Source organism: Perna viridis, chromosome 3 (assembly GCF_037379345.1).
Source record: "Perna viridis isolate PV_CMFRI_1.1 ecotype Kerala chromosome 3, ASM3737934v1, whole genome shotgun sequence".
NCBI classification, from domain to species: Eukaryota; Metazoa; Mollusca; class Bivalvia; order Mytilida; family Mytilidae; genus Perna; species Perna viridis.
Window position 1 is genome coordinate 53164578 of NC_142447.1, and position 27799 is coordinate 53192376.

At 31.4% G+C, this 27799-nt stretch overlaps 1 protein-coding gene across 2 annotated transcripts; it reads left to right on the top strand.

Annotated features, from left to right (window-relative positions):
• The first annotated feature begins 222 nt into the window (after positions 1–222).
• On the top strand, positions 223–16028 carry LOC148622887 (zwei Ig domain protein zig-8-like). 2 transcript variants are annotated; one of them, XM_088573171.1, is made up of 7 exons: positions 223–844; positions 11131–11246; positions 11528–11741; positions 11957–11980; positions 12364–12654; positions 13504–13527; positions 13838–16028. In XM_088573171.1, exons 1-7 carry the CDS (start codon positions 754–756, stop codon positions 13969–13971), a joined length of 894 nt encoding a protein of 297 aa, XP_088429297.1. In that variant the 5' UTR covers positions 223–753; the 3' UTR covers positions 13972–16028. The 2 variants fall into 2 exon arrangements, with proteins under 2 accessions (XP_088429297.1, XP_088429298.1); XM_088573172.1 differs by lacking the exon at positions 223–844 and adding an exon at positions 8489–8611.
• Positions 16029–27799: the final 11771 nt, after the last annotated feature.

Consider the following 27799-nt stretch of genomic DNA (forward strand, 5'->3'; position numbering starts at 1 on the left):
TTTCTTAAATGAAATTTTTTTCATATTTCTTGATATTCAGTGTAATGTATAAAAGTGAAATCAACAGAACTTTAACACGCTCGAGGCGCGACATCACAAAAGTTTTACTAAAACAAAGGCACTAATACGTTTGTACTAATGCATAGATATATTACCTCAATGTGTTATTAGCCGATGACGTTGTCATAAACAATATAAATAAATTCAGCAGCTTGTTAATTTGCCTGTCTACCTCGCTATCTGAATAAATGGAATATCGACATGCACAGTCGCAACATTCTGCTGTTTCTCAAGAAGAGTCTGATATTTATCCATAGCATATGATTAGAGATTGTCTACTCTAACTTTTTCAAGTACAGAAATATTAAAGTTAATCAATTGGATACAGTGGAGTTGTGAATAAATTAGGAGATAGTCATTTTATACAAATAATACGGCTTTATTTTTAATAGTTCGTTTCAAATATTCACAATTATTTTGTTCCTGCTCAGTTATATGCTTGAAAAGGAAGAATTCGTATTGGATTTATCAATTTATATGTCATTATCCTGACTACGGATTGATCAAATATTCATTATTTTGTTCTTGCAGCCTATGAACTTCAGTGAAAAGTTTTTAAATTTAACGGTTGGTCGTGGTGGTTGTGCTATAATGTGAAATTGTTAACAATTCACTGAACACGCTGGGTCGTACGTATTCTTCATCGTCAATATTAATTCACTGATGATGACTTGATAATAACGTATTGACACAATGGTGTTTCTTCCGCAATTCATATTATTGTGTGATATGCACATAAAAGTATTTCTATGGATAACTCTTGCTTGCCTATTAGAAGTATCAGGTAGGAATGTATTAGGGATTCAACTGTTAAATGAAGAGAAAGGGTTATTCATTGAATACTGGGTAAAATCATCACGAGTATAATTCCATATTGCACGAGTTTTCGGGTGCAATATACATTCTACGAGGGACAACATTCCCCAGTATTCATGCAATAACTCTCTGATTGTATGGCAATATAATTTAGTTTTGTTTAAAATGAATTTTTGTCACGTATAGCTAAAAAAAATAAATGTATTTGCTCTGATGCAATATGGAAATTTATTACACGCAGACGTTGCATTGCTTTCTATGGGGAAATTATACTGCTATACAATAAATGAAAATATATTTATATAATCTATTTTACTTTTGCATCAATGTATCTTTTCTTGTTAAATCTAATACATTGTAAATCTTATTATTAGGACGGTTTCTAAGTTATGGCATGCCTATTATATGTTATGTTCGATTTCCATTTGATTTTGAAATTTTAACAAGAATTCGTTGATAATCTTCAGCATTTTTTCTTGTTCTTTGTCTTGATGCAAACCTATACGGCGGTAAGCCTGAAGATTCAGACTTCCATCAAACATTAACTACTTTCCATGCACACTGTGCAAACCGAATGTTAGGTAATAGTCTCTTTAGAGATTTTCCTCTTTCAGGTTGTGAGATATGTTAGTCATTTTGTTTTGTCCTTTCCCCTTAAACAGAGGGTCTGGTACAGAGTATCAATTTTAGAAACATCGGGAAAAATTAACCAGTATGCTATTACCAATTCTTTAAAACCTTCCAAATTTATATCTAAAAGTATTCTTACAAATAAAATACTTATATTCCTTCTACTTTGTTCAATAAGAATTATTCTAAAAATCATGCGAACTGATAGAACGTACCACTTTTCAATGATTGTATACACATATTAACATACCCATTTATTATTGAAATTTAACAAACTTTAAATATTCATGTCAGTGATGATAACTTAAAAATGTATCGCTTGTTTTTAATTTCATATAATTTTTCTTTATCTGCTATATAGAACACATAAAATACCAAATACGTCTCATAATTCGCCGGATATCGCAAAAATTCCAATACAAAATTAGCATATCAAATTCTTCAAAGTATCAAAACAAAGTTAATAATTCATTCCTCTTCCCTTCATTTTCCCCATGTAAATCTACTTCATTTTACATTTCATAATTTATCAAATAATCTTAGTAACAATTTTTTTTAATTTTTGGTTTAGTGACGTTTATATTGGAAAAACATTCAATAGTTGTAAATTAATTAAATTAATCTAAAATTAATAAGTTTTCAATATTCTGTATAAGCAGCAATATGTCACATTACCATTATAAAATTAAATATTTTACTATTTTTTTTAGTGAAAATATTTGTATTTAATATTATAAGACAAAATAGTTTGAAAGACTTCATTGAAGCAACTACTAGTAAAATGATAACTTTGTACGAAGGTAAACACACTGTAAATATGAATTAAAACAACTATTATATTTGACATTTAACTGTTGGTGAAAGTTGCTCAATGAACACGTTATTTCAGGTCAACAGTTGTAAAAGTAACTGGGGTGTTCCTAATTAGGTGCACCGCATGATAAACAAACATCCAAAACCTTTTTGACATCAGATGTTGGCACTAAGTATCAATAACATGTCTCTCTACATCAATCAAATTTTTAGTTACTTGTCAGATATATAATAGGTCCAATGTGCTTTCCATTATTTAGTTTACTTGCTTTTGAACTTAGTCATCTGAACTACTATAAATATCTCACTTGCATAACTTGCAATCCGAAACAATGCTGTGCAGGTCATCGTCATTTATTCTGAAATTCTGAATATTACATGTAGCCATAACGCTGATGTGTAAAACAAGATAGGCTAAATCTGTCAATTGGTTGAGTTGATTGTATAACACAGTAATCATAATTTAATTTGGGTTTCAACATTATTTGGTTATAAACGTCTCTCATTGATCTATTTGCTGGTTTATGAAGTTTAGTTTAAATGAGACTGTTTGTACTATCTAATTATAGTGCAATGTTATCTATCATACCAATATATTATCAACAGTTCATAGAAAGGTAACTATGCATATTCCATCCCTTTATGACTTCTATAAACATTCATAATTAAATGATAATGGTAGATGATGGAGGTCTATTGGTCAATAACCAAAATCAAAACCATTTCACATACAACGTCATTGACAGTCTATACTCAAGTAGTGTGTAAGTCAGGGATATAGGACGTATGAGGAAACATTATATGGTCGTTGTTGTTACTGTTACATATCTATTTACAAGTATATGTACTACATTTGTTAATATGACCTCTCCCTTTTAAATGGCCATGCATCTCTAGTGCTTACATGAAGATGCGTAATTTCAGTGGACTTAGTCTTGAATTTACTGAACAATTACTAAAAGATTCATTCGGAATTATTATTAACTGGATGGTTTATCCTAATATGAACAAGATGGTTTTCCATAACTTACTACTATGAAGATCATTCAAAATAACATTCATGCTTTCGACACAATAGATCTGGTATTTCTTTTTCCCCCAATGAATATCTCGTGCTTGTAGCAGTAGATGCTAACTAAGGATATTAAATCTTGACCCGTGTTTCAAAGCTTATTGAAGCTAATTAGCGATGTGTAACATCTGTTGTGTAGACATCAATTAGCTTTCCTAGATGGTCTAGCTGATTGGTTTTTATACTTCCTTGTAAACAACTTTTCAGTCAGGATTTTGTTGGATGAGTGCATTTGTTGTTGCTTTGTTTTTTCGTTTATTTACCATGTCGCACATACAAAGTATTTCCTTGAATTTTCTGTAGTTTTTTTTTTTAATTTTAAATGTAGAACCCGCGCCTTAAAATAACAATTATAATTTGCGCAAGGGCTTGTTAAATATATATTTTATCGTACTATTTGTTCAATGCAATTGTGTAAAGAAAAATCAATGTTTCTATAAGATTTAAGGAGAGAAGGTGACATTTTTTGTGAATATTGAATGAAGCTATTCGCTAATGCGCTATAAACTCTTGATGATTACGACAGTGTTAGTGATATAATCTAATAAAGGAGTCATTCAAGTTAATTTTACGGAAACTATGTTGATTAATGGCCTCACTTAAAATCGTTTACTTTTGCACTTGATTCTTGGTTTGAGATTAATTGAATAGCTCACGGTTTGACAGAAATGTAAGAACTTTATTCAACTTCAAACTACACAAACATTTTTGAAGAACTTAATTTGAACAACAGCGACACTTTGTTATACTGACAGATATTCACTGGTATAAAAGTTATATAGTTAACAGTTTTTATAAGTGTTTCAGTTTCCATTAACATGAAAATTCAAAACACAATAAATACATAAAAAAAAACCACTTTTTTATGTCTTGGATGTTGACACAATTTTTGACTACAACAGAGGGGGAAATTCATTCATTTTCTTTGAAATTATTAACAAAAGTATATTTGTAACATTTATTTTAATTTAAAAAGGATGTTAAAGTTAAGACCAATATTGATGACTTTCTCATCTGATTTCTTTACAAAGAATGTAAAGTCTAAGATAGGTTACAATATATTGTGTGAAATGTTTAAGCTATTCGTGATTAATGCTTAATCTAATTTGATCAGCAGTTAACATAAAAAAAACTAATGTTCAATTTTTTCTGTTAAACTTAAAAGAGTAATCAAGGGAATCAAGTTCATAGCGATAATCAAAAAGAATGTAATCCAGGGACAAAGACCAGACATGGAAAACAGACATACATAACAAAGAACATAAAGTAACTAAAAGCACACATACAAAGTAACAAAAGCAAATGAGCAACTCGTACTCCACTAAAAACTGGGAGCACGGACCAGGTGAACCGGTAAGGTAAGCTTCCTCTGCTTTTCTAGAAACACCCGCCAAGTCGCTCATAAAAAGTCAAGTCCGTGGTAGACGAAAGAGGAAAGAAATACTATGACACGTTGAAAAAATCAGTTTTCATGGCGTAGATGTATACACCGTAACGATCCACGAGTTCATGATAACGACCATAAAACTTCTGTAGTGATGACTTCAATCTTGTAGCAACATAACCCTGTTCTAAATGCATAATTTTAATTCTAGCACGATACAAAAAAGTCTGCGTAGTTACAGCAAGCTCTGGCATAAAGTATGAGTTGTGATATGAAAACTCCATACGCATATCAATTTGATCCGCTGGAGAAGTGTAGCGAATAGAGTCGTCACATTCTGAGACGTTATATAATATTCATTTGTTGTGACATGCATCATTAATTTGATCCTCTATCCTACAAAATAACACCTAGATGAACTGTCCCGTACTACCATACAGTGTGTACTAAGTTAGAGCCCTAGATTAATCCTACGAGGAGGAATGACCCGGCCAGCGAAAGCTATATTTTTATATAGCCTAGCTGGTCGAGTGGTCTAGGGCGCTGGACTTAGTGCAGGCGGTGTTGCCATAGATCTCACAACGGTACGAGTTCGAGTCCCGCAGAGGGAACGACCAAAAATTTGCATCGCAAATTTGACAGTTCTAACATCGTTGGGAATTTTTCAGACCCTTCTATAAGTTTACGTTATCTTCCCTGCATCAATTTGATCCGATGGAGCAGTGTAGCGAATATATATACATAGATCAATAGTTTCTTTTGACAGTTCCTTTAAAAAAAAAAAACTAAAAACTTGTGAACAATTATAATGTAAGGCCTGGAGATGAATTGCTTTTTCCCACAAATCTTGTGAAACACTGAGGGCATTTTACCGCGTGATTTTAGTGTTTCTAGAAACGCACAGGACGCTTACCCTACCGGTGCACCTGGTCCATGCTGGTCTTTGTCCCTGGGTTACATTCATTTGATTTCCGCTAGAATCATGGTTTTCATAATTACTTTTTAAATCATGTTAAAATTTGCAGTCATAATGAAGGTTGTAACCTAAATTGCAAATTCCCCTTACAATGACAAGTGGTCCTACAGTACAATTTACTGGTGTCCCCAGAGTTTTTGATTTTTTAATGAGAAATTCAAACTGAAAGTCATATTATACATATCAGTACAAATTTCTTTGTAGATAATGGTAATTGTTTGATCTTTTATGCTCCACTTCATGGTAAATACAAAGTTGGTTCAAATCGTTAGTTTTGTTATTTTACCCTATCATGAAGTTCGTTATTTCAGTCAATTAGCAAGCACTTGATTGGAGTAAATTTGCCTGGATAATGGGATCAATGAGCACATTATACTAACATGATACAGATTTGAAGAGATAAACGTATACCCAAACTACCTTATGTTCGCATGGACGACGTAATAAAGATATTACCACTGATAGTCATACTGGTAATAATTTTTTTAAACGATTCCGGAGCACCTGATGTCACTCCCGGTTTTTTGTGGTGGTTCTTACTGTCAGTGTTTTTGTATCAGTGTGACATCTTGTTTTAGTTATCTTCAGTTTTTATGTGCAATCTTTTATTTAGTTCGCCATATTGTGTATGTAGATCGTCTCTGTTTCATGTATTTGTGTTTAGGTTATGCTTATGGATTTTGAAGTATTTGAATCATCCAACAGCTGACGCTTCGGTATTTTTTGTCGATATTTACAATAACATAATTTAATTCGATTGTTTAATTTTCATCTGGAAAAGATGGGTAATTTTCCACATACTAACTTGGTACTTTGATGTTATTAACGTGGATCGTTCCTTAGTCGACATTTCAAATAATTTCAAGCTGCTTTGATGAAGGGCCTAATCTTAATTTTTATTTTAATTGATCAGAAATTTAATTATATGGATTTTTTTTATTATTTTTGATAAAGTTATCCTCGAATAGCCAATTTTTAATCAGCTTACGCTTGTCCATAAATCGTTTTGTGGTTCATCAAGTGTAAACTGCTGGAAAGTTGGTTATTTCGCATATTCTGGTAAAAAAAAGTAAATAAAACAATACTTAAGTAACTTCGAATTCAACAAAATCAAACTTTTTATTTTCATCTTATAAATTCATGCTTTAAGTTTACTAAATCATTCCTTGTGAATGAACGTGAAAACGTTTGTAGATTTTTGGTTTGATATAATGTTAGTAAAGTATAAGCAGAGTAGAAATGCCAAAGATACAAACGCGAGGAAATCCGTGGTCACAACAAGCCGGGAATACAAAATGAAAACCAAAGCAATAGCAAAATACCAAAGGACATACAGAAAAAGGAAACAAACAGCACGAACCCTACTAAAGTCTGAGGTGAATTCATGAAAGATTCATTAAAACAAGTCATATTTTGTTAAAACTACCCGCCATTCATATACGAATGCTCTGTTTATGTCTGGGTAATTGAAAAACTTATATTATTCTTGTTTAAGCTACATATCATCCACAGACAAATGTTACTGTCTGGATTCTACAAAGTAGACTCTGGACTAATATAACTGCCAAAATCATTTTGAATCATTTCATAAAAGCACCAATAGATGATCATTAGAAAGTTTAATCATACTTATTGTAGTGATGTAATCATTCCATTTTTCCAACGACTCTTGCAGACTTCCCAAATGTATTTTCCATGTTTCACCTGTTTTATCTACTGCTACACGATATTTTCTTATTTTTTCTACAGTCTTTTAGATAGTATTTTAATTTCCGATAGATCCTGGTCAATATATATACAGACTTATATAAGGAGAATATGGATTTTATTACAGAGTTTACAGAGTTAGTATAGACTCGATATGTAGAATATGTCGATCGATTGGACTTAGTTTCAAAGTCTTCATTTTATTCATATGAGCAAAAGTACTGACCCGATCATGTTAAATGATGTAGATAAAAGTAACTTAGATATATGTGCTGAATTATTATCTTTGTTTCGGAGTACTTCAAATTTGATTTGCTTTGTTTGGATGACAATAAATTTCAATGTTACAAATAGTTTAAAAGACATTACAAGCTAAAAGAATATGATACGACGTTAATTATATTTCTCATAAAATAGACAAAATACATCAGGCTTTATTTCATTAAACAATCATGTTCAACAATTTTAAGTGTTCAATTAGCTTTTACATTGTTTGATTTGTTAATGATATGTCCCTTGTGATGTTCATGTAGTTCAAATTTTGCGATTGAAATCAATTTTAAAAAAACTCCCAAAAATTTACTCTATTACTATCAACCACAAGGAAAAATTGTGCTTTCGATGCTTTTTCCCGAAAAAGACACAAAAAAAGCAAACCAACTAAGATGAAATATATACTACAAATAGGCCATCGAATTGATAAATGAAACGTTGTCGGCTGAATATTTAATTATTCATAGGTTGTTTATTACATGTAAGTCTTAAAAGACGGTAAAAACCTTCATTGCAGAACAAATACTTATTTAAACAATAACTAACTTGTTATCGTCTACAGCATAGACTATTGGATAAATAAATGATCCGCAATAGTCTTAATTATCGAGTTATCAAATATTCATTATTTTTACCCAAATAGGCTCTGTACGAGTGGCTCAGGCAAAGCTCCAACAGTTAATGTAATGATGACTTTGCTTTTATATGAAAGTTAATGAAGCAAATGCACTTATTTTAGTAAAGACAAAACCTTAAGACCTTCTATTCTAATCAACCAAAAAGGAGAACTTTATACTACTGTAACAGTTAATGTCATGATGTGATATGGAGTATAAAATTCTACTATGGATAATTTCTCCTTTCTTTATCTCAGTAACATGTAAGTAAATATTTGTTTTTTTAATTTTGATATTTTGAATGTAGTAAAAATTTGAATAGTCTCTACGAAGTTGAATTAATTATTTAGTTATTGACGTGTACCCGTTATTTGATCAAATTATGCATCTACTAAAATTCTTACCCATTACTAAGCAAAGATAATTGGCATGAAATATATTATTAAATTTGATTGACCATTTTTTTTCAAATTCCACTTCGTGATATAGGGATAGTGTTCGTTTGCCTTTCTATACCTCATTTTACTTTAATTTATCATCATGTATATATAACTTATGGAACTGGTATGATGCATCTTTATTTTATCAAGGGAATTAATAGAAATGCTGCTTTGTTCTTCTTTAATCGGTGTTTGAAATTGGATTCTAGGTATTGTATAATTCTTGGTTGATATTCTAATTTTGTGTTCATTATAGTAATGAATAAAATATTGAGGAAGTAAGATATACAAGTAATTTGTATGGATTTATACTTTGTTAATAACCACACGGATCAACATATCGTAAATTATTTAACTAAATAAAAAAGGGTTTCTGTTTTTAACTTACTAATCTGCTTCGAAGAGTTCGTTGATTTAACTAAAAAAAAGTTTAAAAAAAATAATTTACCTTTAAGAAAAATGAAAAAAAAAACATCAACGTTTTCATATGATACCTTTAAAAACCGCTATATTGTTTATTTAAAATAGCTGCTATTCAATTAGATTTTTCTGTGTTTGGATGATTATATTTATATCAGTTGACTACAACATGAGAAATTGACAGTAAACATAAATTCTAGCCATGAATGATTAATCAATAGAATGACTAAGTTGGCAAAGATATCAGTGGGTAATAGGGTTTTCATTTTCTTTTTAATTAACTGTATCATGTTTATTTCATGGCACAAATCGGTCAGGTCATTATAGTTTATAAGTTAGTAATCTTAATTAAGATGCCATTACTGAAATAAACAAAATTTAGAAAGGGAGATACAATGTTGATTTTATATTAAAAAAAAGAAACACATAGTAATACTGTTCAGTATTTAGCGGCCTTGGATTTAACCTGAATTAATATCCATAGAAAAGAAATGGTGAGGTCGATTGCATGCAATTCAGAAGAATTTAAGCTTATTTGAAAGAAGTGTTACTTGTCACTGATCTTCGATTTATACTTATCAGTCTTGGAATGTAGGATATCGGTTTGGTGAAGTGATCTGTGCTGGAATGTTAATCATCTTATCATAACAAACGCATGCAATTTCTTCTCATCATATAAACTCTTATATTCAAACAATCTCGGTATACCTTTAGTTTTTCTTGTGGTGACCATAATATATCAAAAAGAAACTTATTACCAAAAATGAAAGTCAGTTTTTGTCCGTATCTCATCGGCTTTCAATTGTCAGGTGTTATCATTTTGATCAACTTGGAAGAATAAACACTTGGTGTTAACTGTAACTAAAACATGACAGGAGTAATTAATGGAAGAAAATATGTTCAATTTGATTGAACACGGAGAGCACCTTGGGTATTTTAGTATCAAAACTATTATAGATTACGAAAGAAATAGGCATAAATATTCCATATATTTGTGAAATGGCATTCAAACATCCTGAAGCAGCAGTTAGAAGATTATTTTTAACCTTATTTATATAAATATGATAACTTATGACCTTTAAAGTTTAAGTGATATTGTCTCTGATAGTGCACATAAGTCAACTAATGTAAAAACACCGCCAAATTCTTTGAGTGCCATAAAACAAGCTATATGTAAAAAAAAGGTTTGTATGTTTCTGACAGATTATGACAGACCTGCCTTAGAATGGTCATTATCTTATCATCATATACTTAGGTTTATTACATACCTACCATTGCTATTACTTGTTAGTATGTGTCGTGGTCAAGGTAACACTACATTATCCATGTTCCCCGCATAAATAAACAGTAGTCATGATTATTAAGGTCATCTGGAAACTCTACTGACTATTCAAGACAGGATAAATAAACATTAGTCATAACGTAAATAATAAAGTAAAGTTTAGGCAAAAATGTAAGATAAAATCTTTAGAACATGGAAGTCGACGGATAAACCTGTCAAGAACAAGAAACACAATACCAAAACTGCAAAGAAAAACACAAAGAAAGGACGTAAAAAGAAAAACAACTTGCATGTGGTTCACAAAACAGATTCACCGACATGTAAACGTCCTCATCGTCTTTCGACATATCTGAAAAAATATGTTCGAAGAACTTTTAGCTATATATTTAGGAATGCACTTATGTTACCAGATAAAAACGTTTGACTGTGACTGGTGATGGAATATTTTGCCTTTCTGTACATGCTCCTTTGTTTCAGAGCGACTGCAATAGACATTGCATTTCCAAAAGACTCAGTGCATATGTACATGATTTTCATTTATTTCCACTCGGAAGGAAATCACTAAATATATTTTTTTTCTAAAATATCTATTCGCAATTGTATGTGTAATAACCTACAGTATAAACACATTTTCTTTCAGGCTTAAAAGGTCCACAACTTCAACCTAAATTCCTTCCAGTTCCTTCAAGGTATACTTTCCATAAAGGTGATACTGCTATTTTACTGTGTTCAGTGGAAAATTTAGGTACAAAGAAAGTAAGTACGTTTTGAATGTAGGTTTCACTGTATAGTCTTCATTCACTAATTCATACACATTTGCACAATACATGAGTATACTTTCTATGATATCGTAAAACATATTTAGCACTTTGTAAACATTTTTATGCTAAGTACTTAGAAATACACTTTCAAAAATAAAAATAAGTTATTATTGGTTTTATTTTTACCCGGACGTACATATATTTTTGAAAAATCTTGCATATGATTCAGGACTTACAAACATAAACATGATTTGTTTTAATTTATATTTTTAAAAGGTTTCATGGCGAAAAGTTCCGTTCATTACACCTATAACTATAGGACAACAACTTTTAACTACAGCAGACCCTCGGTTTCAGTCTAAACACGTGTCATGGAAAAACCAGTGGAATCTTGGAATAAAAAACGTTCAGCTTCACGACTCAGGAGTGTATGAATGTCAGGTTTCTACAAGAAACAATATGAGAAGACATGTTACATTGGTTGTGATTGGTAGGTATCTTCATGGGGCCAAAGGTAGAATTAATTTTCTTTTTTTTAAACCTGAGTACAAATGTAAAATGAAAATACATTAAAAGAAGGCTTTTTACATAAATTACTGGAATCTAAATAACATATTGAATAACATAGGGTATTTTGTATTTAATCAGCTTTTATGGAAGAGAACTTACATTTTCTATTCGATAATATACTCTTTGATTTTACAGATGCTGTTAAACCGGTTTCACCTGGTAAGATTACTTAAGCATGTTTTATACTAATATATATGTATATTTGTGCCCTTTTGAAATTAAATGATACTAGATAACGGGGTTATATCTGTTCAAGTAATTTTAGTGTAGAGCCCCTTTAATTACTTTATTTGATAAAGTGTTCATAACGAGAATAGGTGTAGTGTATATGTCAAAGAGACAACAACCCCATCGGGATGCAAATGTCAGCCTAAGGCGACCCATTGATAAAGTAACAAGACGTAACGAACAACGTCTAAGACACAGCATCTATAAATGTTGTAAATATACGTTACAGCATTAACAATTTAATTCGGGTTTATAGCAAAAATGAGATTGAAATTAACTGGATAGTTACTAATGGTTACTATATTTTACAACAGAAATTAAAATAACAGGAACAGAGTTTCCTGACAAAGGTGGGACAATAACACTTGTGTGTAATGCTACAGGCCCACCAGATAGTATACAATGGTACCGAAATGGCGATAAACTTTATGCAGATCCTTATAAAAAGATATTCATTAGAGAACAAGTAGCTCACAATGCCAGAGTATTGACAAGTACATTGATGATTCGAACAGCTAAAACAGAGGACAATGGAACGTATATCTGTAGAGCATCAAGCTCAATAGGAGAAATCATAACAAGTATTAAGGTCAATGTTCTAAATGGTAAGTATTAACTGTAATGCCAAACCCTTACAAATGTTCTAAATGGTAAGTATTAACTGTAATGCCAAACCCTTACAAATGTCCTAAATGGTAAGTATTTACCGTTAACCCTTATATATTAAAGGAAATAGTTTTGAGAACAACTTTTTGGGGAGCGTACGATTTGAGATAATGCATGGATAGGCGATATTAAATGAAAAAAAAACAAATGGTGTCATACAACTTCGTTTATGTTCTTTGGTCTGCTTAATTTGAAAGATGTATTAAGTTTGTTAAATTACTCGTAGATTTGTTTTGCAATAAAATACAAAACCGAATATGATAATTTTATATATGCCCATAATCAATTAGAATTATTTATTTGCATTTTGTTCTTCGGGGAAAGTTAGATCTTCCTAGCATTCTTCCTAGAATATTCAACTGTTGTCATCAATGACTCAGCCAACCACTGGGGTATTGTTCACCATTAACAAAAACAGATGAGATTGGAAATGATTCTTACATAATATCGTCACGCATTGTTTAAGCGAATTAATGATTTTTTATATCTCAAAAATCATTATTTAATTGGAAGTATGATTAAGGGGCAAACATTAATAATTTCCCTTGTGACATTTTACGGAAATATCAACGTTTTTAAAAGTGATCTTAGCCGGACATAATAGTGTTTTTGATCACCATAGACAGACGTTCTAAAATCCATTCATGATAAAAAGATACAGCAATGATTATACCAACTTCAATCACTGGTTATGGACCATGTATATGTCACATATAGCAATTGTGGTGTCATATAGAACAGCACAAATGCTATCGATAACATTTAAATAATTCTTTTTCTTCTTGTAGCTGGATCAAACTATGCAAAGAGAGGTAGGTATAAATGATTAATTATTGGGAGCTGTTTCTCATTTAGACTTTAAAAAATGTTTGGAAATTGAACATGAGAAAATGACACTAAATCACAAGAACTTAAAAAAACAAATTTCTGCACGATAACCTTCGTGTTTTTTTGAAAATGAAAATTCAAATCAAAACCAAACTATATTTACAAGCAACAAGCGGACCACGATTGCCTTAATATTTTAACTCTGAATGAAATAAGTGAAGATAACCAACTCAAAAGAGGAAACTTCCTGATAATTTTAACTTTAAATTCGTATTATTTTAAATCTTATGATAGGTACACTGAATCATACTTCCCGACCAGACAGTATGGACTCACATGATGCAGCAAGATTCATTAGCTCAACAGCTGGTCTTATAATATTACTTCTTGCAGTTCAAGCAGTTTTAAGGCGTGCAGCTGTTTCGTGATAAATTCCAGTAATGCTTAAAAGAAGAATATTTATTTTAAAAACAGGTACGATACGGGTGAACCCATATCATACATTAAGTGACCGAAGGGAATTTGAAGAATAAATCATGTTGGTTTCATTGACACTTATAACATTGTCATGCGAAACGGGAAGTTGACAGTAATGCATTCAACTGTGATAATTATTGTATGCAAGTTAATGAGTCAGAGAGCTGTTAGATGAACGTAAGTAGTAGTAGGTGTGAATAAACTCCTTTTTCATGATATTTCGTCTCCAGCAACGATGAAGTTCAGGTAACAAATGTAGACTTAGTATTATTTGATTAATCAGAAAAGCTCTGTATCAACACGTAACGACCACGATATAATTAGATCATGGTATTTAGACCTAGAAATATTTCATTTGTGCCAAAAGAGTATATCTTAAATATTTACGTCAAAACGTTTACTCAAACGTCATTTTTAAAGGTTAGAAAGATTTTTATTCATTATTTTTAGGCTTACCTGCTAGAGGAAGATATGTATTGTCTAGCACGAAGTACACACATATTGTTACTAGTACTTGGATTTCTTACTTGATTTCATCAAAACAATGACATTAAATAACGTAACTGGTCTGACTAGGAATTCGAAATAAACAGATGACTAAATGCATAATTCTATAATATGACGAAGCCTATAATGAAATAATGAACTGTTTTACCATCATGTCTTTAACATTCCCGTTTTGGTTGCAATCGATAATTTTGGCACAAATGGAATAATTGGCGAAAAATGGATTTTCAACACATTTTGGCACAAAGGCAAAACACTGGTGGAAACTTACTATTATTCAGCCTACGACTAAAAATAAATCATTAACAATTTTGAAAGATTATGAATCTGGACACTTCACAAATGAGAAAACATAAAGACATTTGATAATTCTTGCAGAAGGGACAAAGTAATTCATTGAAGTTTACCAAAATTCGGATATTCTGTAAATTTTATACTTTTTGTTCACTTTCTAGTCATATTTCTGGCGAAGAAATGATGTCTACACCCTTGAAACAATTTCATATTTAATTAATGCATTCATTTTTTACGTAGTCTTTCATATATATAAAAATATAAAGTTGTTTCTTGAGTGTGAACATAATTTTCATTTAAGTAAATATGTGCGACAAAACAACAAAATATATAATTCTCAGCCGTTTTTTAATGACATATTATTTTGGATATAGCTAAGGATACGTTATATACATTTTCCTTTCTTTAATTCAAAGGAGTTTATTTTGACCGACTGAATACAAATTTTACAAGACGTGTTGGTATAGGGCTTGACAATCGTGTCCAGTGTTGTTTATGTAGGTAATTCCTTAACACATTATTTTAATTACGTTGTTAAAATGTAAAGAAAAATGTAAGAATTGATATAGAATACATATAAAGGAAGAATAAATATCTTTACGCTCCATCATAATATATCTTAACCATATTAATTGTATATATAAATCATTATACATTAGGCAAAATATGTTTTTCATTAAATGCAGCTGCCCTGCAAGCAACTAGTTTTCGATGTATGCTGTTTTACAATAAGTTTATTTCACAATTTCAAACTGATTTGTCTGTTGTATATCCATTGGGGTTTTTAATGACAATTTCGTGAGCTAACATAGTGAGGCAATGCTATATTTTTTAATATGTACTTACAACAGTTTCAATCATATAATTTGAGATGCCGAAAAGATATTTTCAGTTTACCGAGATGTAGCATAAGTAGTTTTTCATGTCTCTATTGTAAAATGCATTTTTCATATATTCATTCAGTAAAACGCTATCTTTATGTCGTTTTTTTTTTCTCTTCATTGCTGGAGATTTTCCACAACATCTGTGCTAGATAAAGTTTTCTGTTAACACAACAGTTATACATTTAATAAATGCACAACAAAGATTTAAAATCAACTGTTCTAATTATGTGCTTGTTCATGTGTTTAATTCACCTGTTGTTATATATAATTGTTAAATTGTTATTTTCCCTATTATTTTTTATTAAATTTAATACCTACTGCTAGTTTTGTTTTAGAATTCTTTTTAGTTTGGATTATTTCTTAAAGAGCAAATAACTTAGCTCGTTGTTGTCTCAAAATATTTTGAGATGTTTTGGGTTTTCATCCCTATTGTTTGTTAAGTTTTTAATGTTAAGGTATTAAGTAAAACATCACATTTTAACTGACTGGTATGTGTCCGTCCGTCCGTTAGGTAACATATTAACATAATCTGTTATTGCTTGGTACTCCTAAATATGGACCACTTTCGATATCTGCACTTTACAGATCGTAGTTCTCGAGTAAAGTTGTTTTAAAGTTTTGGCATTTCCCCTTTTGGTTATTTCTATTTCATAATATGCAAAAGATGATATTTAATGTTGCAAAGCTCTTTGGTACTAAATACAAATCAATTATGTCAATTTCTTTTTTTTTTCTTCAATTAAACTTTTGTAATATTTTTTACGATTTCGATTTTTGAAGTGCACGGTTTTGTCCCACAACATAGCAGTATATCATTGAATGTTTTCCTTTTTTTTTTTGTTACTGTTTTTTTTTATTTGTATGTGTTTTGTTTGTTGTTTGTTTTGTATATTATTTTGTGAAATATTTATGGTTCTGAAATCCTTTACAAGGACTAGTATTTACTAAGATTGCATGTCTGCATTCACTTGAGATGTATTTCAAAGGAACTACTTCAACAGTTTTTGAGCATGTAGCTGTGAAATTGTCTAGTGGTTACAATGTATCAAGTTGAAATCAAAGGCAGTACTCCACTACCAGGGAGTTGGTATCAATTACTTAATTTTATAAGCGATGGTACACCCACACTCTTATCCAACTAAGAAATAGTAGAAATGTAATTTATTCTATTCAATAACCAAGTCCCAAACGAACAAATCAACCCATATCAAATATCATATCATATATTTGTGTGACTTTATTAAACAACGATTGAATGGATGGATAAATCAATGATTTACTTTCAGAGATCGTACGTTTAAAGTAGAAAGTCTGTTGAGATATTTCACAGCCTTTGTACACCGCCGTAATAGTGATTATTCTTTCCAAACAAATACTTTGCAATACATTTTTACAGCATCTTTCCTGACTGTTAATTTATCTCGGTGACACTAACATTATTATCTAACCGTAAATTTCCCATCTACAGACTATTAAGATGCCGCTAGAAAATTAAAGAAACAAAGAGTAAGTACCTTTGCCGAATCGATTTTGCTTTACAAATTAAACAGGGAATTCACTTAGCCAGTACAACATTATATATAGTTTATTTTAAGTGGTATGAATACATAGCTTGTGGGAGACAGCAATGCATGAAATTATTTGTTTTGTTTACATATGTATAAGCTATGAATCTGATAAAATAAAAAATAATAATCTGTAATACCAACAATTATATTATTTAACATTTTTAACTCCAGAAGAAAATTAGCATACATCCAAGTGCTGTGCGATACTGTGTATGTGATACCATGCAATGTATTTCATCATTTATCGATGTGTATCCACATAATTCCAATTGCAAAAAAAAATCTACAAATATTTGCTTGTTTGTTTGTTTGTTTTGTTTTGTTTTTCTTTTTTTGTTTGTTTGTTTGTTTGGTTGGTTTTTTTTTGTTATCTACAAACATTTGCTTGTTTGTTTGTTTGTTTTGTTTTGTTTTTCTTTCTTTTTTTTTTGTTTGTTTGTTTGTTTGGTTTTTTTTTTTTTTTTTTTTTTGTTTTTTTTTTAATTTCGGTATCCGACTGGTATCAAAGCAGGGTTTTCAATATCAATATTAGAAGTAAGAAGTTACGTTTGATATTGTTTGTTTGTTTGTTGGGGTTTAACGTCCGAGCAGCAATATTTCAGCTATATTCAGACGATGAACATGAAATGGATGATAAAATGAACATGAAATGAAAAAAGAAAAGGATGGGACACAAGGATAAAAGGGTCGACAAATTTTGATTGCCATTAGAAAAAAGGGGGGATGGGTAAGATCGGGCAATTTAGCCTCCTGTGGCGGAGCCCTATGGTTCCTACTCCAGGAGAATACCACAGTAGGGTTCTTTAACGTGCGAGGAACATGGCATCTTTCCCAACACGGTGCACCACTATGGTTTGCAGTCATGTTTTCCGTATTATAGCCTGACAACCCCAGCAGGTAACACGCCAGGGGTACCCCATTCCACCATCCGGGGCACACATCACAGTTGCTCTGGGGGCAGAGCGCCCTAGCCCCCGGCTAAGGTTCTGAGCACTATGTAGTCTCCTTTTACGACAAGCTTAGCGCTGCTGCAGGCCTATTCTTTTAACACCCGGACCTGCACGGGTATACGTTTGATATTAACATATTTCCTATCAAGAATATTGAAAACTACAATGTAATGATCATTTCCATTTATCAAAAGAAAACATGTTTCCGACGCAGTCGGTATTGAGTTCGCTTTGACATAACATAATGCTTAACTATGGCAAGATAACCGATGGATCTTACAACCTCTTATTTCATTGTACAAAAGTGATGTAAACCGTTAAATTCTAGGCTCCATTTGGGGCATTCCTTAATAATTTCAATGAACTTTCTCATACTGAATAATTGTAAATAATTTGCTAGTTGAAATAATTAAATAAGTTATTGAAATACGTAATATAGACTCTTGATTGCACAGATTACCAATAAAATATAAGATAAAGAATCTCATATTGTTTGCATCACGTTTTAGTTTAGTCATTGAGGCTCGAAAACGGAGTTTCAGTGAAAATTAATAAATCTCGGAAATCTAACCCTACTGCATCACCGTATCGAGGGAAATTTTCGCGAGCTTCGAGGAACTGCGAAAATAAAAGCTCGCCGAGTTTAAGTCTAGATATTTCACAGTTATCTTCTGTATACCATATCTACGGAGGCAAAAATAAAAGTACTCGGAAATTTTATACCCCTGTTCATTACCAGTATACACTTTACTTCCATATCTCAAACTCTAATAAAAATAGGCATAATTAATCAAATATATATCATATTGCCGATAGCACAGTGAGCATAGAAAGTAATTATTTATTTACTTGATTTGTCTGATTATAATAAAAAGATCCTTGTTTTTCATTCGTTAATCTGATCATGTTAGTTTAATGTATTCGAGCAGAATATTTTTCAAAGATATGTTTTCTGTAACCCGTGTGTGTATTATGATACCGAAAACAGAAACGTATTCATTGGGTAAATAGAGTAAATAGTATTATGGAATAAAATGACTGAAATACAACAATCATTATCTACAGTTGTTGTTGTATTATTGTTGTATTTATTCAACAATTAAATTTAAGGCCAGTACATTCATGCTTTTAATTATAAACTTTGGAGCAATTAACGATTTGTCACAAACCTCTACGCGACTTTTGAAGCTCAAATTGTCAGATCTTTGATTTCATTAACAACTTTTTTAAAGCATTTAAACAACCCTATAATTTCCAAGAAATTTCCAGCAAGTAGATGAATATAATTATCATACGAAAAAGAAATCTTATTTTGGTAGGGATTTTATATCAAGGAGTGTCATCTAATGGTGTCGCGGTACGATTGCTAAGTAACCTGGCCACCGCAGTGAAGCAACATACTGACACATCCAATCTTTCACATAAGAAGTCCACATTATAAAAACAAGCATGTGTCTTTCTTTATTCTAAACATGACATTAACCTTTTTACAATTTTCGAAATGCATAAATATTCGCTGTGATACTAAAGGGACAAAATATAAGATAATTATTATACAATACAATACAATACAGCTACCAACTCTACTAAAATGCCATTTGCAAGTCTTAAAATTCGAGTGGTAAAATAAGGGTGCAAGATCTAAAAATCTTTTACCACTAAGACGAAGTATTTCTTCATAGATTATACAGATGTTTTGTTTTAGCAAAACCATCAGAGATCAATAAACAAACCTATTACGTTTGTTTAAGTGAGGACAGCACTAGAGTTTCTGGTATTACAAACGCATAAGTAATGACATATAGATTTGTTTAAACATCAGTAATTACTGAATATGTTGTAATAGGTTAGGATGCCTTGACACTACATTGTTCTGCTGTAGAGAAACTTTTTTTCATTAGTGGTAATTAAAGAATCTAGAAATGTCAAAATAGCAATATTTCAGCTATATTCAGGCGATATTGCAGATTTTGTGCAGTTTCACACCCAAGTTTACATGATAAATAGTAAAAATGAATGCCTTAAAGACCCACCTACATGTTATCTAGTCGTAATCGTTTGTTGCGATTCAAAGCAAAAGGTCTCTTGAGAAAACTGTGATTACTTTAAGTCAAATAAAAGCAATAGAGCATTTGAGAATTGTATTATTTCATTGATTGAACTGCCGTTTTACCCGCGTTTAATGCTGTCTGGGTGATTAGGTTATCGGTAGACGGTGCAGCCAGATGTTGTAGTGCAGTAGAAATATGTTTAGTTCAAAACTATCTATCAAGACAAGTTATCGAACCAACTTATAGTTATGTAGATATTTTTTATGACAGATTGCCTGGGTAATCAAATGCTTAACATTTAATATGATGGTTATGTTATTTTCAAATAGTGGTTTTGTCTTTAATTGATATTTTTAATATGACTTTTTGGCTGTTCTTCATTTAAAATACAACTGAGTCGGTATACTTTGTATAGTGTCAGCATGAGATGACAGAAACAGGCATAGAAAAGTACTGATGTAAAAATACTAACAATGAACAACATGGCTATAATAATTCATGTATGATTAAGGAATGTGAATTAAATACCATATGTTACTGACAAATCTATCCACAAGTATCAAAACTTCCGTTGGTTTTTTTTTTTATTTTAATATATGAACGAAAGCAACCTCAACATATTACAAGAAAACGCAATAAGTAGAAACTACTGCCTGACTGAAACAATAGTTTACCAAGTTTCACTAAGTTTTTTCCCAAAAAAAAATTTTTTAAGATATGTTGACTGCATGCTCATTCAAATTGATTTTATATAAACCGATAAAATGTACTGTTCATTGACATGATACACAAATTATATCAAATTCATATTTACATGAGTTTTGATGTTACTATTTTGTACTATTTTAATGCTTCTAGAAAATTCTTATACATTTCATTTGTACATGCATGAAGTAGAAATGAGTTCATGTGGTAAAAGGTTCTCATGAATAAGGATTTCACCTAATCAGAAATGAGACAATTATTGATACGTGTTGGCATTCCTCAATTGCCATGTACATGCGCAAAACAGTATATTAGCCAATAAATTAATACACTATTGAAAAAAATTGTCATCGGATAGAAAGTCTAATTTAGGAAGCAAATACTTGTATACCAATAAAGGTTTCGTTTCGTAAATTAACTAACATATCTTCACAACGTCAATCTATTTTAATTATAGGCAAAGGAGGCTACTTTATATTTTATACAAAGTGTCATTTAAAAAGCGGGAAAAGAAAACATTAGTAGGAGATATCATTTATTCTATTCATTTAGTATAGCTTTTCGTGTGAGAACCGAAATAGTTTTTACTTTATTTTACTTAGTTCTATTGACGTTTGAAAAAGAATCTAATTCTCTAGATACGTTCTGTCAGATCTATTTTATATCGTGTTTTGTTACACAAAGAATGTTTAAGACACGCTATTCCCTGAAGGATATATTTCTATATCGGAAATTCTCCCTTTCTTAACAGTATAAACTTGTTAGTTTTAAAAAGACATATTCGGTCCTAACTATATCACAAAATATACATAAGTACAAGTTGAAGTTACATAATACAAATAAAAAATCTGCCTTTTTTTATTTAAACGGTATAAATGCCATGTTATTGGTACATATCAAATCTCATTTACAAATGATGCAAACTTTCTTAATTAAGCCATGTGAACTGTTGTGAACCATTTTAATACTTCATTTTAATACTATTGTATTCCATAGTTTACTTTATAGATTCATATTTAAGGCACCCAGGAACATGCGACCACATGATCAAGTCTGCAAACTGAAAAGTAAAACCGAATCATAGGCACACAGAACCTTTTAAATGTTTCTCCTCTCTGACTATTAAAGTTTATACCTGAAGCTCTTGCTTATTTAAAACGGATCTGAGAACGTTAAAACAAAACCGCCCCTAAAAAATCGAACATACTATACTGCCTTTGGTTTATACTATGTGAAATCGCAGTACAACAACGTAGGCTTCAATGGCAAGAAAATTCCATGACCAATAGTTAAGTTTAAATTGTTCGCTGATGAAATTTTTAAATAAAAAGGTAAAAAATACAAAGGGGAATTAGCCTGATAATAACACTCAGTATAATTAACCTTCTTCTCTGTGATCAGTGTCTGATCAACCTTAACATATTTCTAATTAACACATTTTTAATTATTAAATTAAATGGCACTTCTTTGTCCCATTTTAGCAGAATTAATTTTTCCAATAACAGACCTAACAATAAAGCAATTGTGGCTTTCATTTATTTAACATACGTAGGATAATGTCTAAATAAATCTATCAACAATAAATCAATTGACAGCGTATTGATAAAATAACACTATCACAATATAGTTGAAAATGATAGTACTTTCCGTATCCCACTTACGCTCTTCATTTTGCTCATTTGTTTAGGAAGCGTGCATAGCTGAGGCAGAATTGCTTCCAGCAGAAAATTTGACTGTATTGAAAAACACACTATTAACAATGGACGACTCTGTACTAAACCGCGCTTTAAACACTGAAATAAAACTTGGGAGTCTCAAAGATATCTATGCTGTCATTGTAAGAATAAAATGACAATGATAAGACATTACCTCTCATGCTAGACAACCCCGTGACAATTCAAACTGCTAACAATTTCAAAGCATTGAAAGTGAAGGGGCACCAGAACAATATTATGGTTCGAATTAAATAACACTACAGCAATAAAGTTGAAAAAGATAGCAGTTTCCGTATATCCGTTACACCCTTCATGACGTTCATTATAAAGTATAACAATGTAGCTTCGAGGATATAATGTGACTGTCTTTGTGAATACAAACCACAAATCATCTTTCACAACTCAATGTTAACAAATCAAACACACGATAAGTGACGCTGACGAAAAGCTGATTGTTCCCTGTTCTCTCTCTCTCTCTCTCTCTCTCTCTCTCTCTCTCTCTCTCTCTCTCTCTCTCTCAGTCGTAAAACAGTTTTCGGAGGAGAGGTTATTTAAATGGCGAAGATTTGTTGTTTCACTGCCTTATGCGAGTGTTTCATGTCTGTACTTTTAAAAGTAAATGAAAGCTTATATAATGATCACAGCAAGAATTTCAAGTACGGATAAAATGTATGTACCCCTGCAGGACACTTACTCTATGTTGTAAAGCAATATTCGGAAGAGAGCGTATGCAAGTAAAAGGGGTATAAAAAGGTAACTGCTATATATTTTTTTTAAATGCGTGACAATACCTTAGATGAACATATTTCAATGCGAATAATTTACCTTTAAGAGCAATTGACAAATTTTCAGTGTTATACATCTGTACTATTGACATCATGTTAGTCTATTTTTTCTATTGAACGAAAAGTCGGGACCCCGCGGTTCCCATGTCCATCTCAACTGGAAGCGGTTAAAACAATTCTGCGGATGGGTTATTTAAGTTTACCCTCTGTGTGGATATCTTATAAGAAAGTTTTTTTATATTCAATTTAGTATTATATCTTCTAATATTGCGTGTGATGCAAGACATTGAAGACCTGATTCGGGTCACAAACTCGAACGACCCTTTCATCACCGTTTTGTCATGTAAATTAATGGTTTATATCAATAAAAACGATTATAATGCATTCTATTAATTGTGTATAAATCAATCTTAGGCTAGGAATGTTTCTTACACTGTGGGGTTCTATAATTTCTCAAGTTTTTGTGTGAACAAAATGTAAACATGTCACTGTTCCTAAATGTGAGGGGAGTTATCGGGCTGGGGAAAGAAACGCTAAATAATGTACTGGGATACCACAAATAGTCCTTTTTCATATTCCCGACTCTGGCTTCGTTTTTTCCTTACAATTTTAAACAAAGTGGAGTAACTTTCTACAATATTGTCATCCGACCGACTGGTTTACTGTCCATTTGGAGCAATGACAGCAGTAGATTTTAAATTCAAATATTAAAGTTATTAGAGCCCCGGTAAGTACTTTAATACTTTTAAATAACTTATTTCCAACCATCCAGGTACTTACCCAAGTGAAAATAGTTTAAGCTTTCAAGAAAAATGTTTACTATTTTCCATTCACCAATGTTGTCGGGTGTTGGTGGATTACGTCCCTTTGAAAAAAAACTTGCGAAAATGGCTTTCATTTCGTAAATATGAAAAATTACTATTTTATAAACAGGCATTCATAAAATGCATAATTTCTCCACATATTGGTGCTACATGTGTACAATTTATCATAAGCAATAGAATGACCCAGATTTGCAAGTCTTGATTAATACCAGCATTTGAAGAGTACATGTATTATTTTCCGTTATGTATATGTTTCTATAAAAAAGAGCTCTGAACAGCATACACTGGTAGACTAAAAAATCAGGTTACTATTTCATTCGTTCCAGTAGAATATATGTTTAATTTACAGTGGCCTATCCTAATACACTGGACATTTTTGTAATATCCATTATCTATATTGCCCTATCACACGATGTTCTTTTTTTCGGACCAAACATGCGGCATTATCAATCGTCCTAATTTTATCTTGAACTTTATATCACAAAGCAATAAATCATGCGATTAAAATTAACATAGGACCGACAATTTTTTTAAAAAATTTTTTACCGAAAATGAAATGTCAATTTCTGCAGGCATTTTACAAATCAATCTTGGGACCGTCATCCCGTGTTCCTCATTCCACGAAAAAAAGAGTTTAAAAAGTCATTTTAAAGATAAAAGTAAGATGCCACAGGAATATTTAGTCAATATTTCTTATTAACGTCTATAGTTGTAATTGTATTGGTGATAAAAGTGAAATTTTTTTTCGATGTTTCGATGGACGTTATAATGCTCTTTTACCGTATTGTATTTAGCTATTACAAGTATTTGAAATATAAAATAAAAAGAAGAACGCAGTCGTGTACAACTGTTATAAATGATATATGATACAGATAAAATATATATATTCTTTTAACCAAATATCAGTCCCAAACATTTCAGTTATAGTCAGGACACGAATATCTTTTTTAAAGCTTCAGTCAAAGGACGACAGTGTATATCCCGTTTCATTACTCATCCACAATGCTAATGTTCAATATCCGAGTGACTCACAGGAATACTGTAAAAATAAGTTCTTTTTTCAAAATGAGACTGACAAATCATAAACATAAAAAGTCGACTACAATTTCATTGACATCAGATAACTCCCAGCTAAAATATGAAGACCTTGCTTGTACTGATTCAGCATTTCATGAATTATATAACAATTATGTATATTAAATATTTTACGTTATATTGGGTTTAAAAAAACTTTTTGTACTCATTAAGAGAGAAACACCAAGTTAAGTCTTAGATAGTTATGTTACATTCAAATAATTCTTGGACAGCCTTATTTGAATTTTATTTCATTGTTCTAACGTTGGAACGAAATACAACTATTTATTTTTTATTCTAAAAGAATATTTTTACCATGCGTTTAAGATGACGTACCGAACAAATTAAATTTATCTCAAAACCTCATTAACTTCTAGAAAGAGTTATGCATATCTAATGTATCCAATTCTCGTAAATATCTCGTCAGGCTTTATTACAGTATAGTGTCAATAGAAAGTCACAGCATCTAATCCATTATTAATTAGAATGTGTTAGAAAACGCGCGTCTAAATCTCTTGATTTGCATTTGCTAATCAAGCAGGTTTTTTAAAGGTGTATAAAGGTACAATGAGTGTGTTTTCTCGCATTGATCTGCCAATTATACTGTTGATATTTGATTTTTATGAAGATTCCTGTGAGACAACGACTCTCGACTGAAACCTTGAATATAAAGCAGATTACACAATATTGTAGTAAGAAACATAATACACAAAACTTATTTGTCAGTGGATTTAGTTTTAAATATCAATAAGATAGGAAAATCCGAAGATAATTTTATCATAATCAGAATTAACGGTAGTCATAGTTCAGGACCTTTTCAGCTTAAAGATTGTATAAATACAACATGTTGATATCAAACCCCTGAAGATTCTCTGAAGTTTTGAAAGATGATCCAGTTATGTAACGTTGTTTGTATGGATTCTTGTGGAGTTTTTGAATCAGTACATAGACGGTAAATCATAATCATCATCTTTGGTAGAGGGACAAAAAAGGATAGCACAGATTTATGGTTATCAGTATCTCTTATTTTGAGAGTGTAGTGGCAGTATAAGCCCAATCACTGCTATTATTTTCTACGTCTACCTCAGATAATAAACATTGGATGAAATACGTTTTGCAGACAAAAACAATATTGTTTTGAGCTTTATCTGCAGGTACAACAACATATTTGTCATGTTTAGTAGACATGGTTTTTGTTACATCGGGAGCTTTGAAAACTGATGTAACATTGACACTCATTGATCTACTTAAAACTTTCGTTCGTTTCAAAAATAAACACCCCAAGTCTTTATCCACTCTGACAAAGAATCAATGTCTTCTTGTTCTCGTTTTATCCATTTTCTTTCGTAGTCCTCCACGGCATCCATAAGAACTCTAAAGTTATAATTCCAATTTATGGAGCGTGGTTCTCGATACTTGGGACCTTTAGATAGGACCTTACGCAGAGATTCGTTTTCGATTATGCTTAAATCTACTGTAACGACGTAACCGAGAGGACCATATTTGAATGGAGAGGTTTTACAAGAACAGTCAGGTGGATTAGCCTTGAAGTCCTTAATCGCGAGATTCTGCAATAACCTTTTATAATAGAAAGTTGTGGATGCAATAGGTGAAATATAGGAATATGAAATAATCGGTATTGGTGTGTCCTTGAAATATGGGAAAATTTTGTTGGACACGTTTTTGTGATGGAGGATGTTAGCCAAATTATTTGCATCTATACCTTTGTTGACAAACGGTAGTGGATGAAATGGTCGTTTTTCTTCATCTTCACTTTTTACACAAACTGGTTTAAAGAGTCTGTGGAAACCAATATCCAAAATGATGGCAACAAGTCTGTATAATGATGAGGTAGGTTCAGAAACAGGAGTGTCAAGATTTGTTTTGTAAAGGTTTTAGTGAAAAACTTTTTTTCAGTTTCGGGATGGAGTTCAAAATAAGAGACAGACTTAATTTTTTTAGTGTACTTAATTGCACCCGTGGATAAATTAGATGACGGAGAGTCCCTAAGTAGAATTAATCTAATTAATGAAAACTGAAAGACTTTGCCAAGGTGTTTAATTTGTTTTCATGACGTCTGCCACCCAATAGGATTGTGTACCGGTACAGCCTTTCACAAGACCTACGTTTCCTGTATTTTGCTAAAAAGCAGCATTGAATTAAAATTGTCAATCGTTAGTTGATTGGGATAGCAGTATAAAGGCATAGAGAAAGGTTTGATCTAGGATTATCTGCATGTTTTTTTTAGAACTTTTAAAAAATGACCCAACCGATAGAATACGATGCAGTTTATCATTAAATTAATGGTTTGACACCTCTACTCTATTACTACGTTAGTAATTGAGGGGAGTAGCAGTTATGTTGGGTTTTGATTCGAGACATTTCAAGAAGATAAACTTTAAATACAAAATACAGTTAACAT

Excerpts from the sequence above, each read along its gene's own strand:
- LOC148622887 (XM_088573171.1), top strand. The coding sequence starts at position 754 with ATGGTGTTTCTTCCGCAATTCATATTATTGTGTGATATGCACATAAAA. Across the intron at positions 845-11,130 it reads TTGCCTATTAGAAGTATCAG|GCTTAAAAGGTCCACAACTT; the intron begins GTAGGAATGTAT and ends ATTTTCTTTCAG. Across the intron at positions 11,742-11,956 it reads TGTTACATTGGTTGTGATTG|ATGCTGTTAAACCGGTTTCA; the intron begins GTAGGTATCTTC and ends TTGATTTTACAG.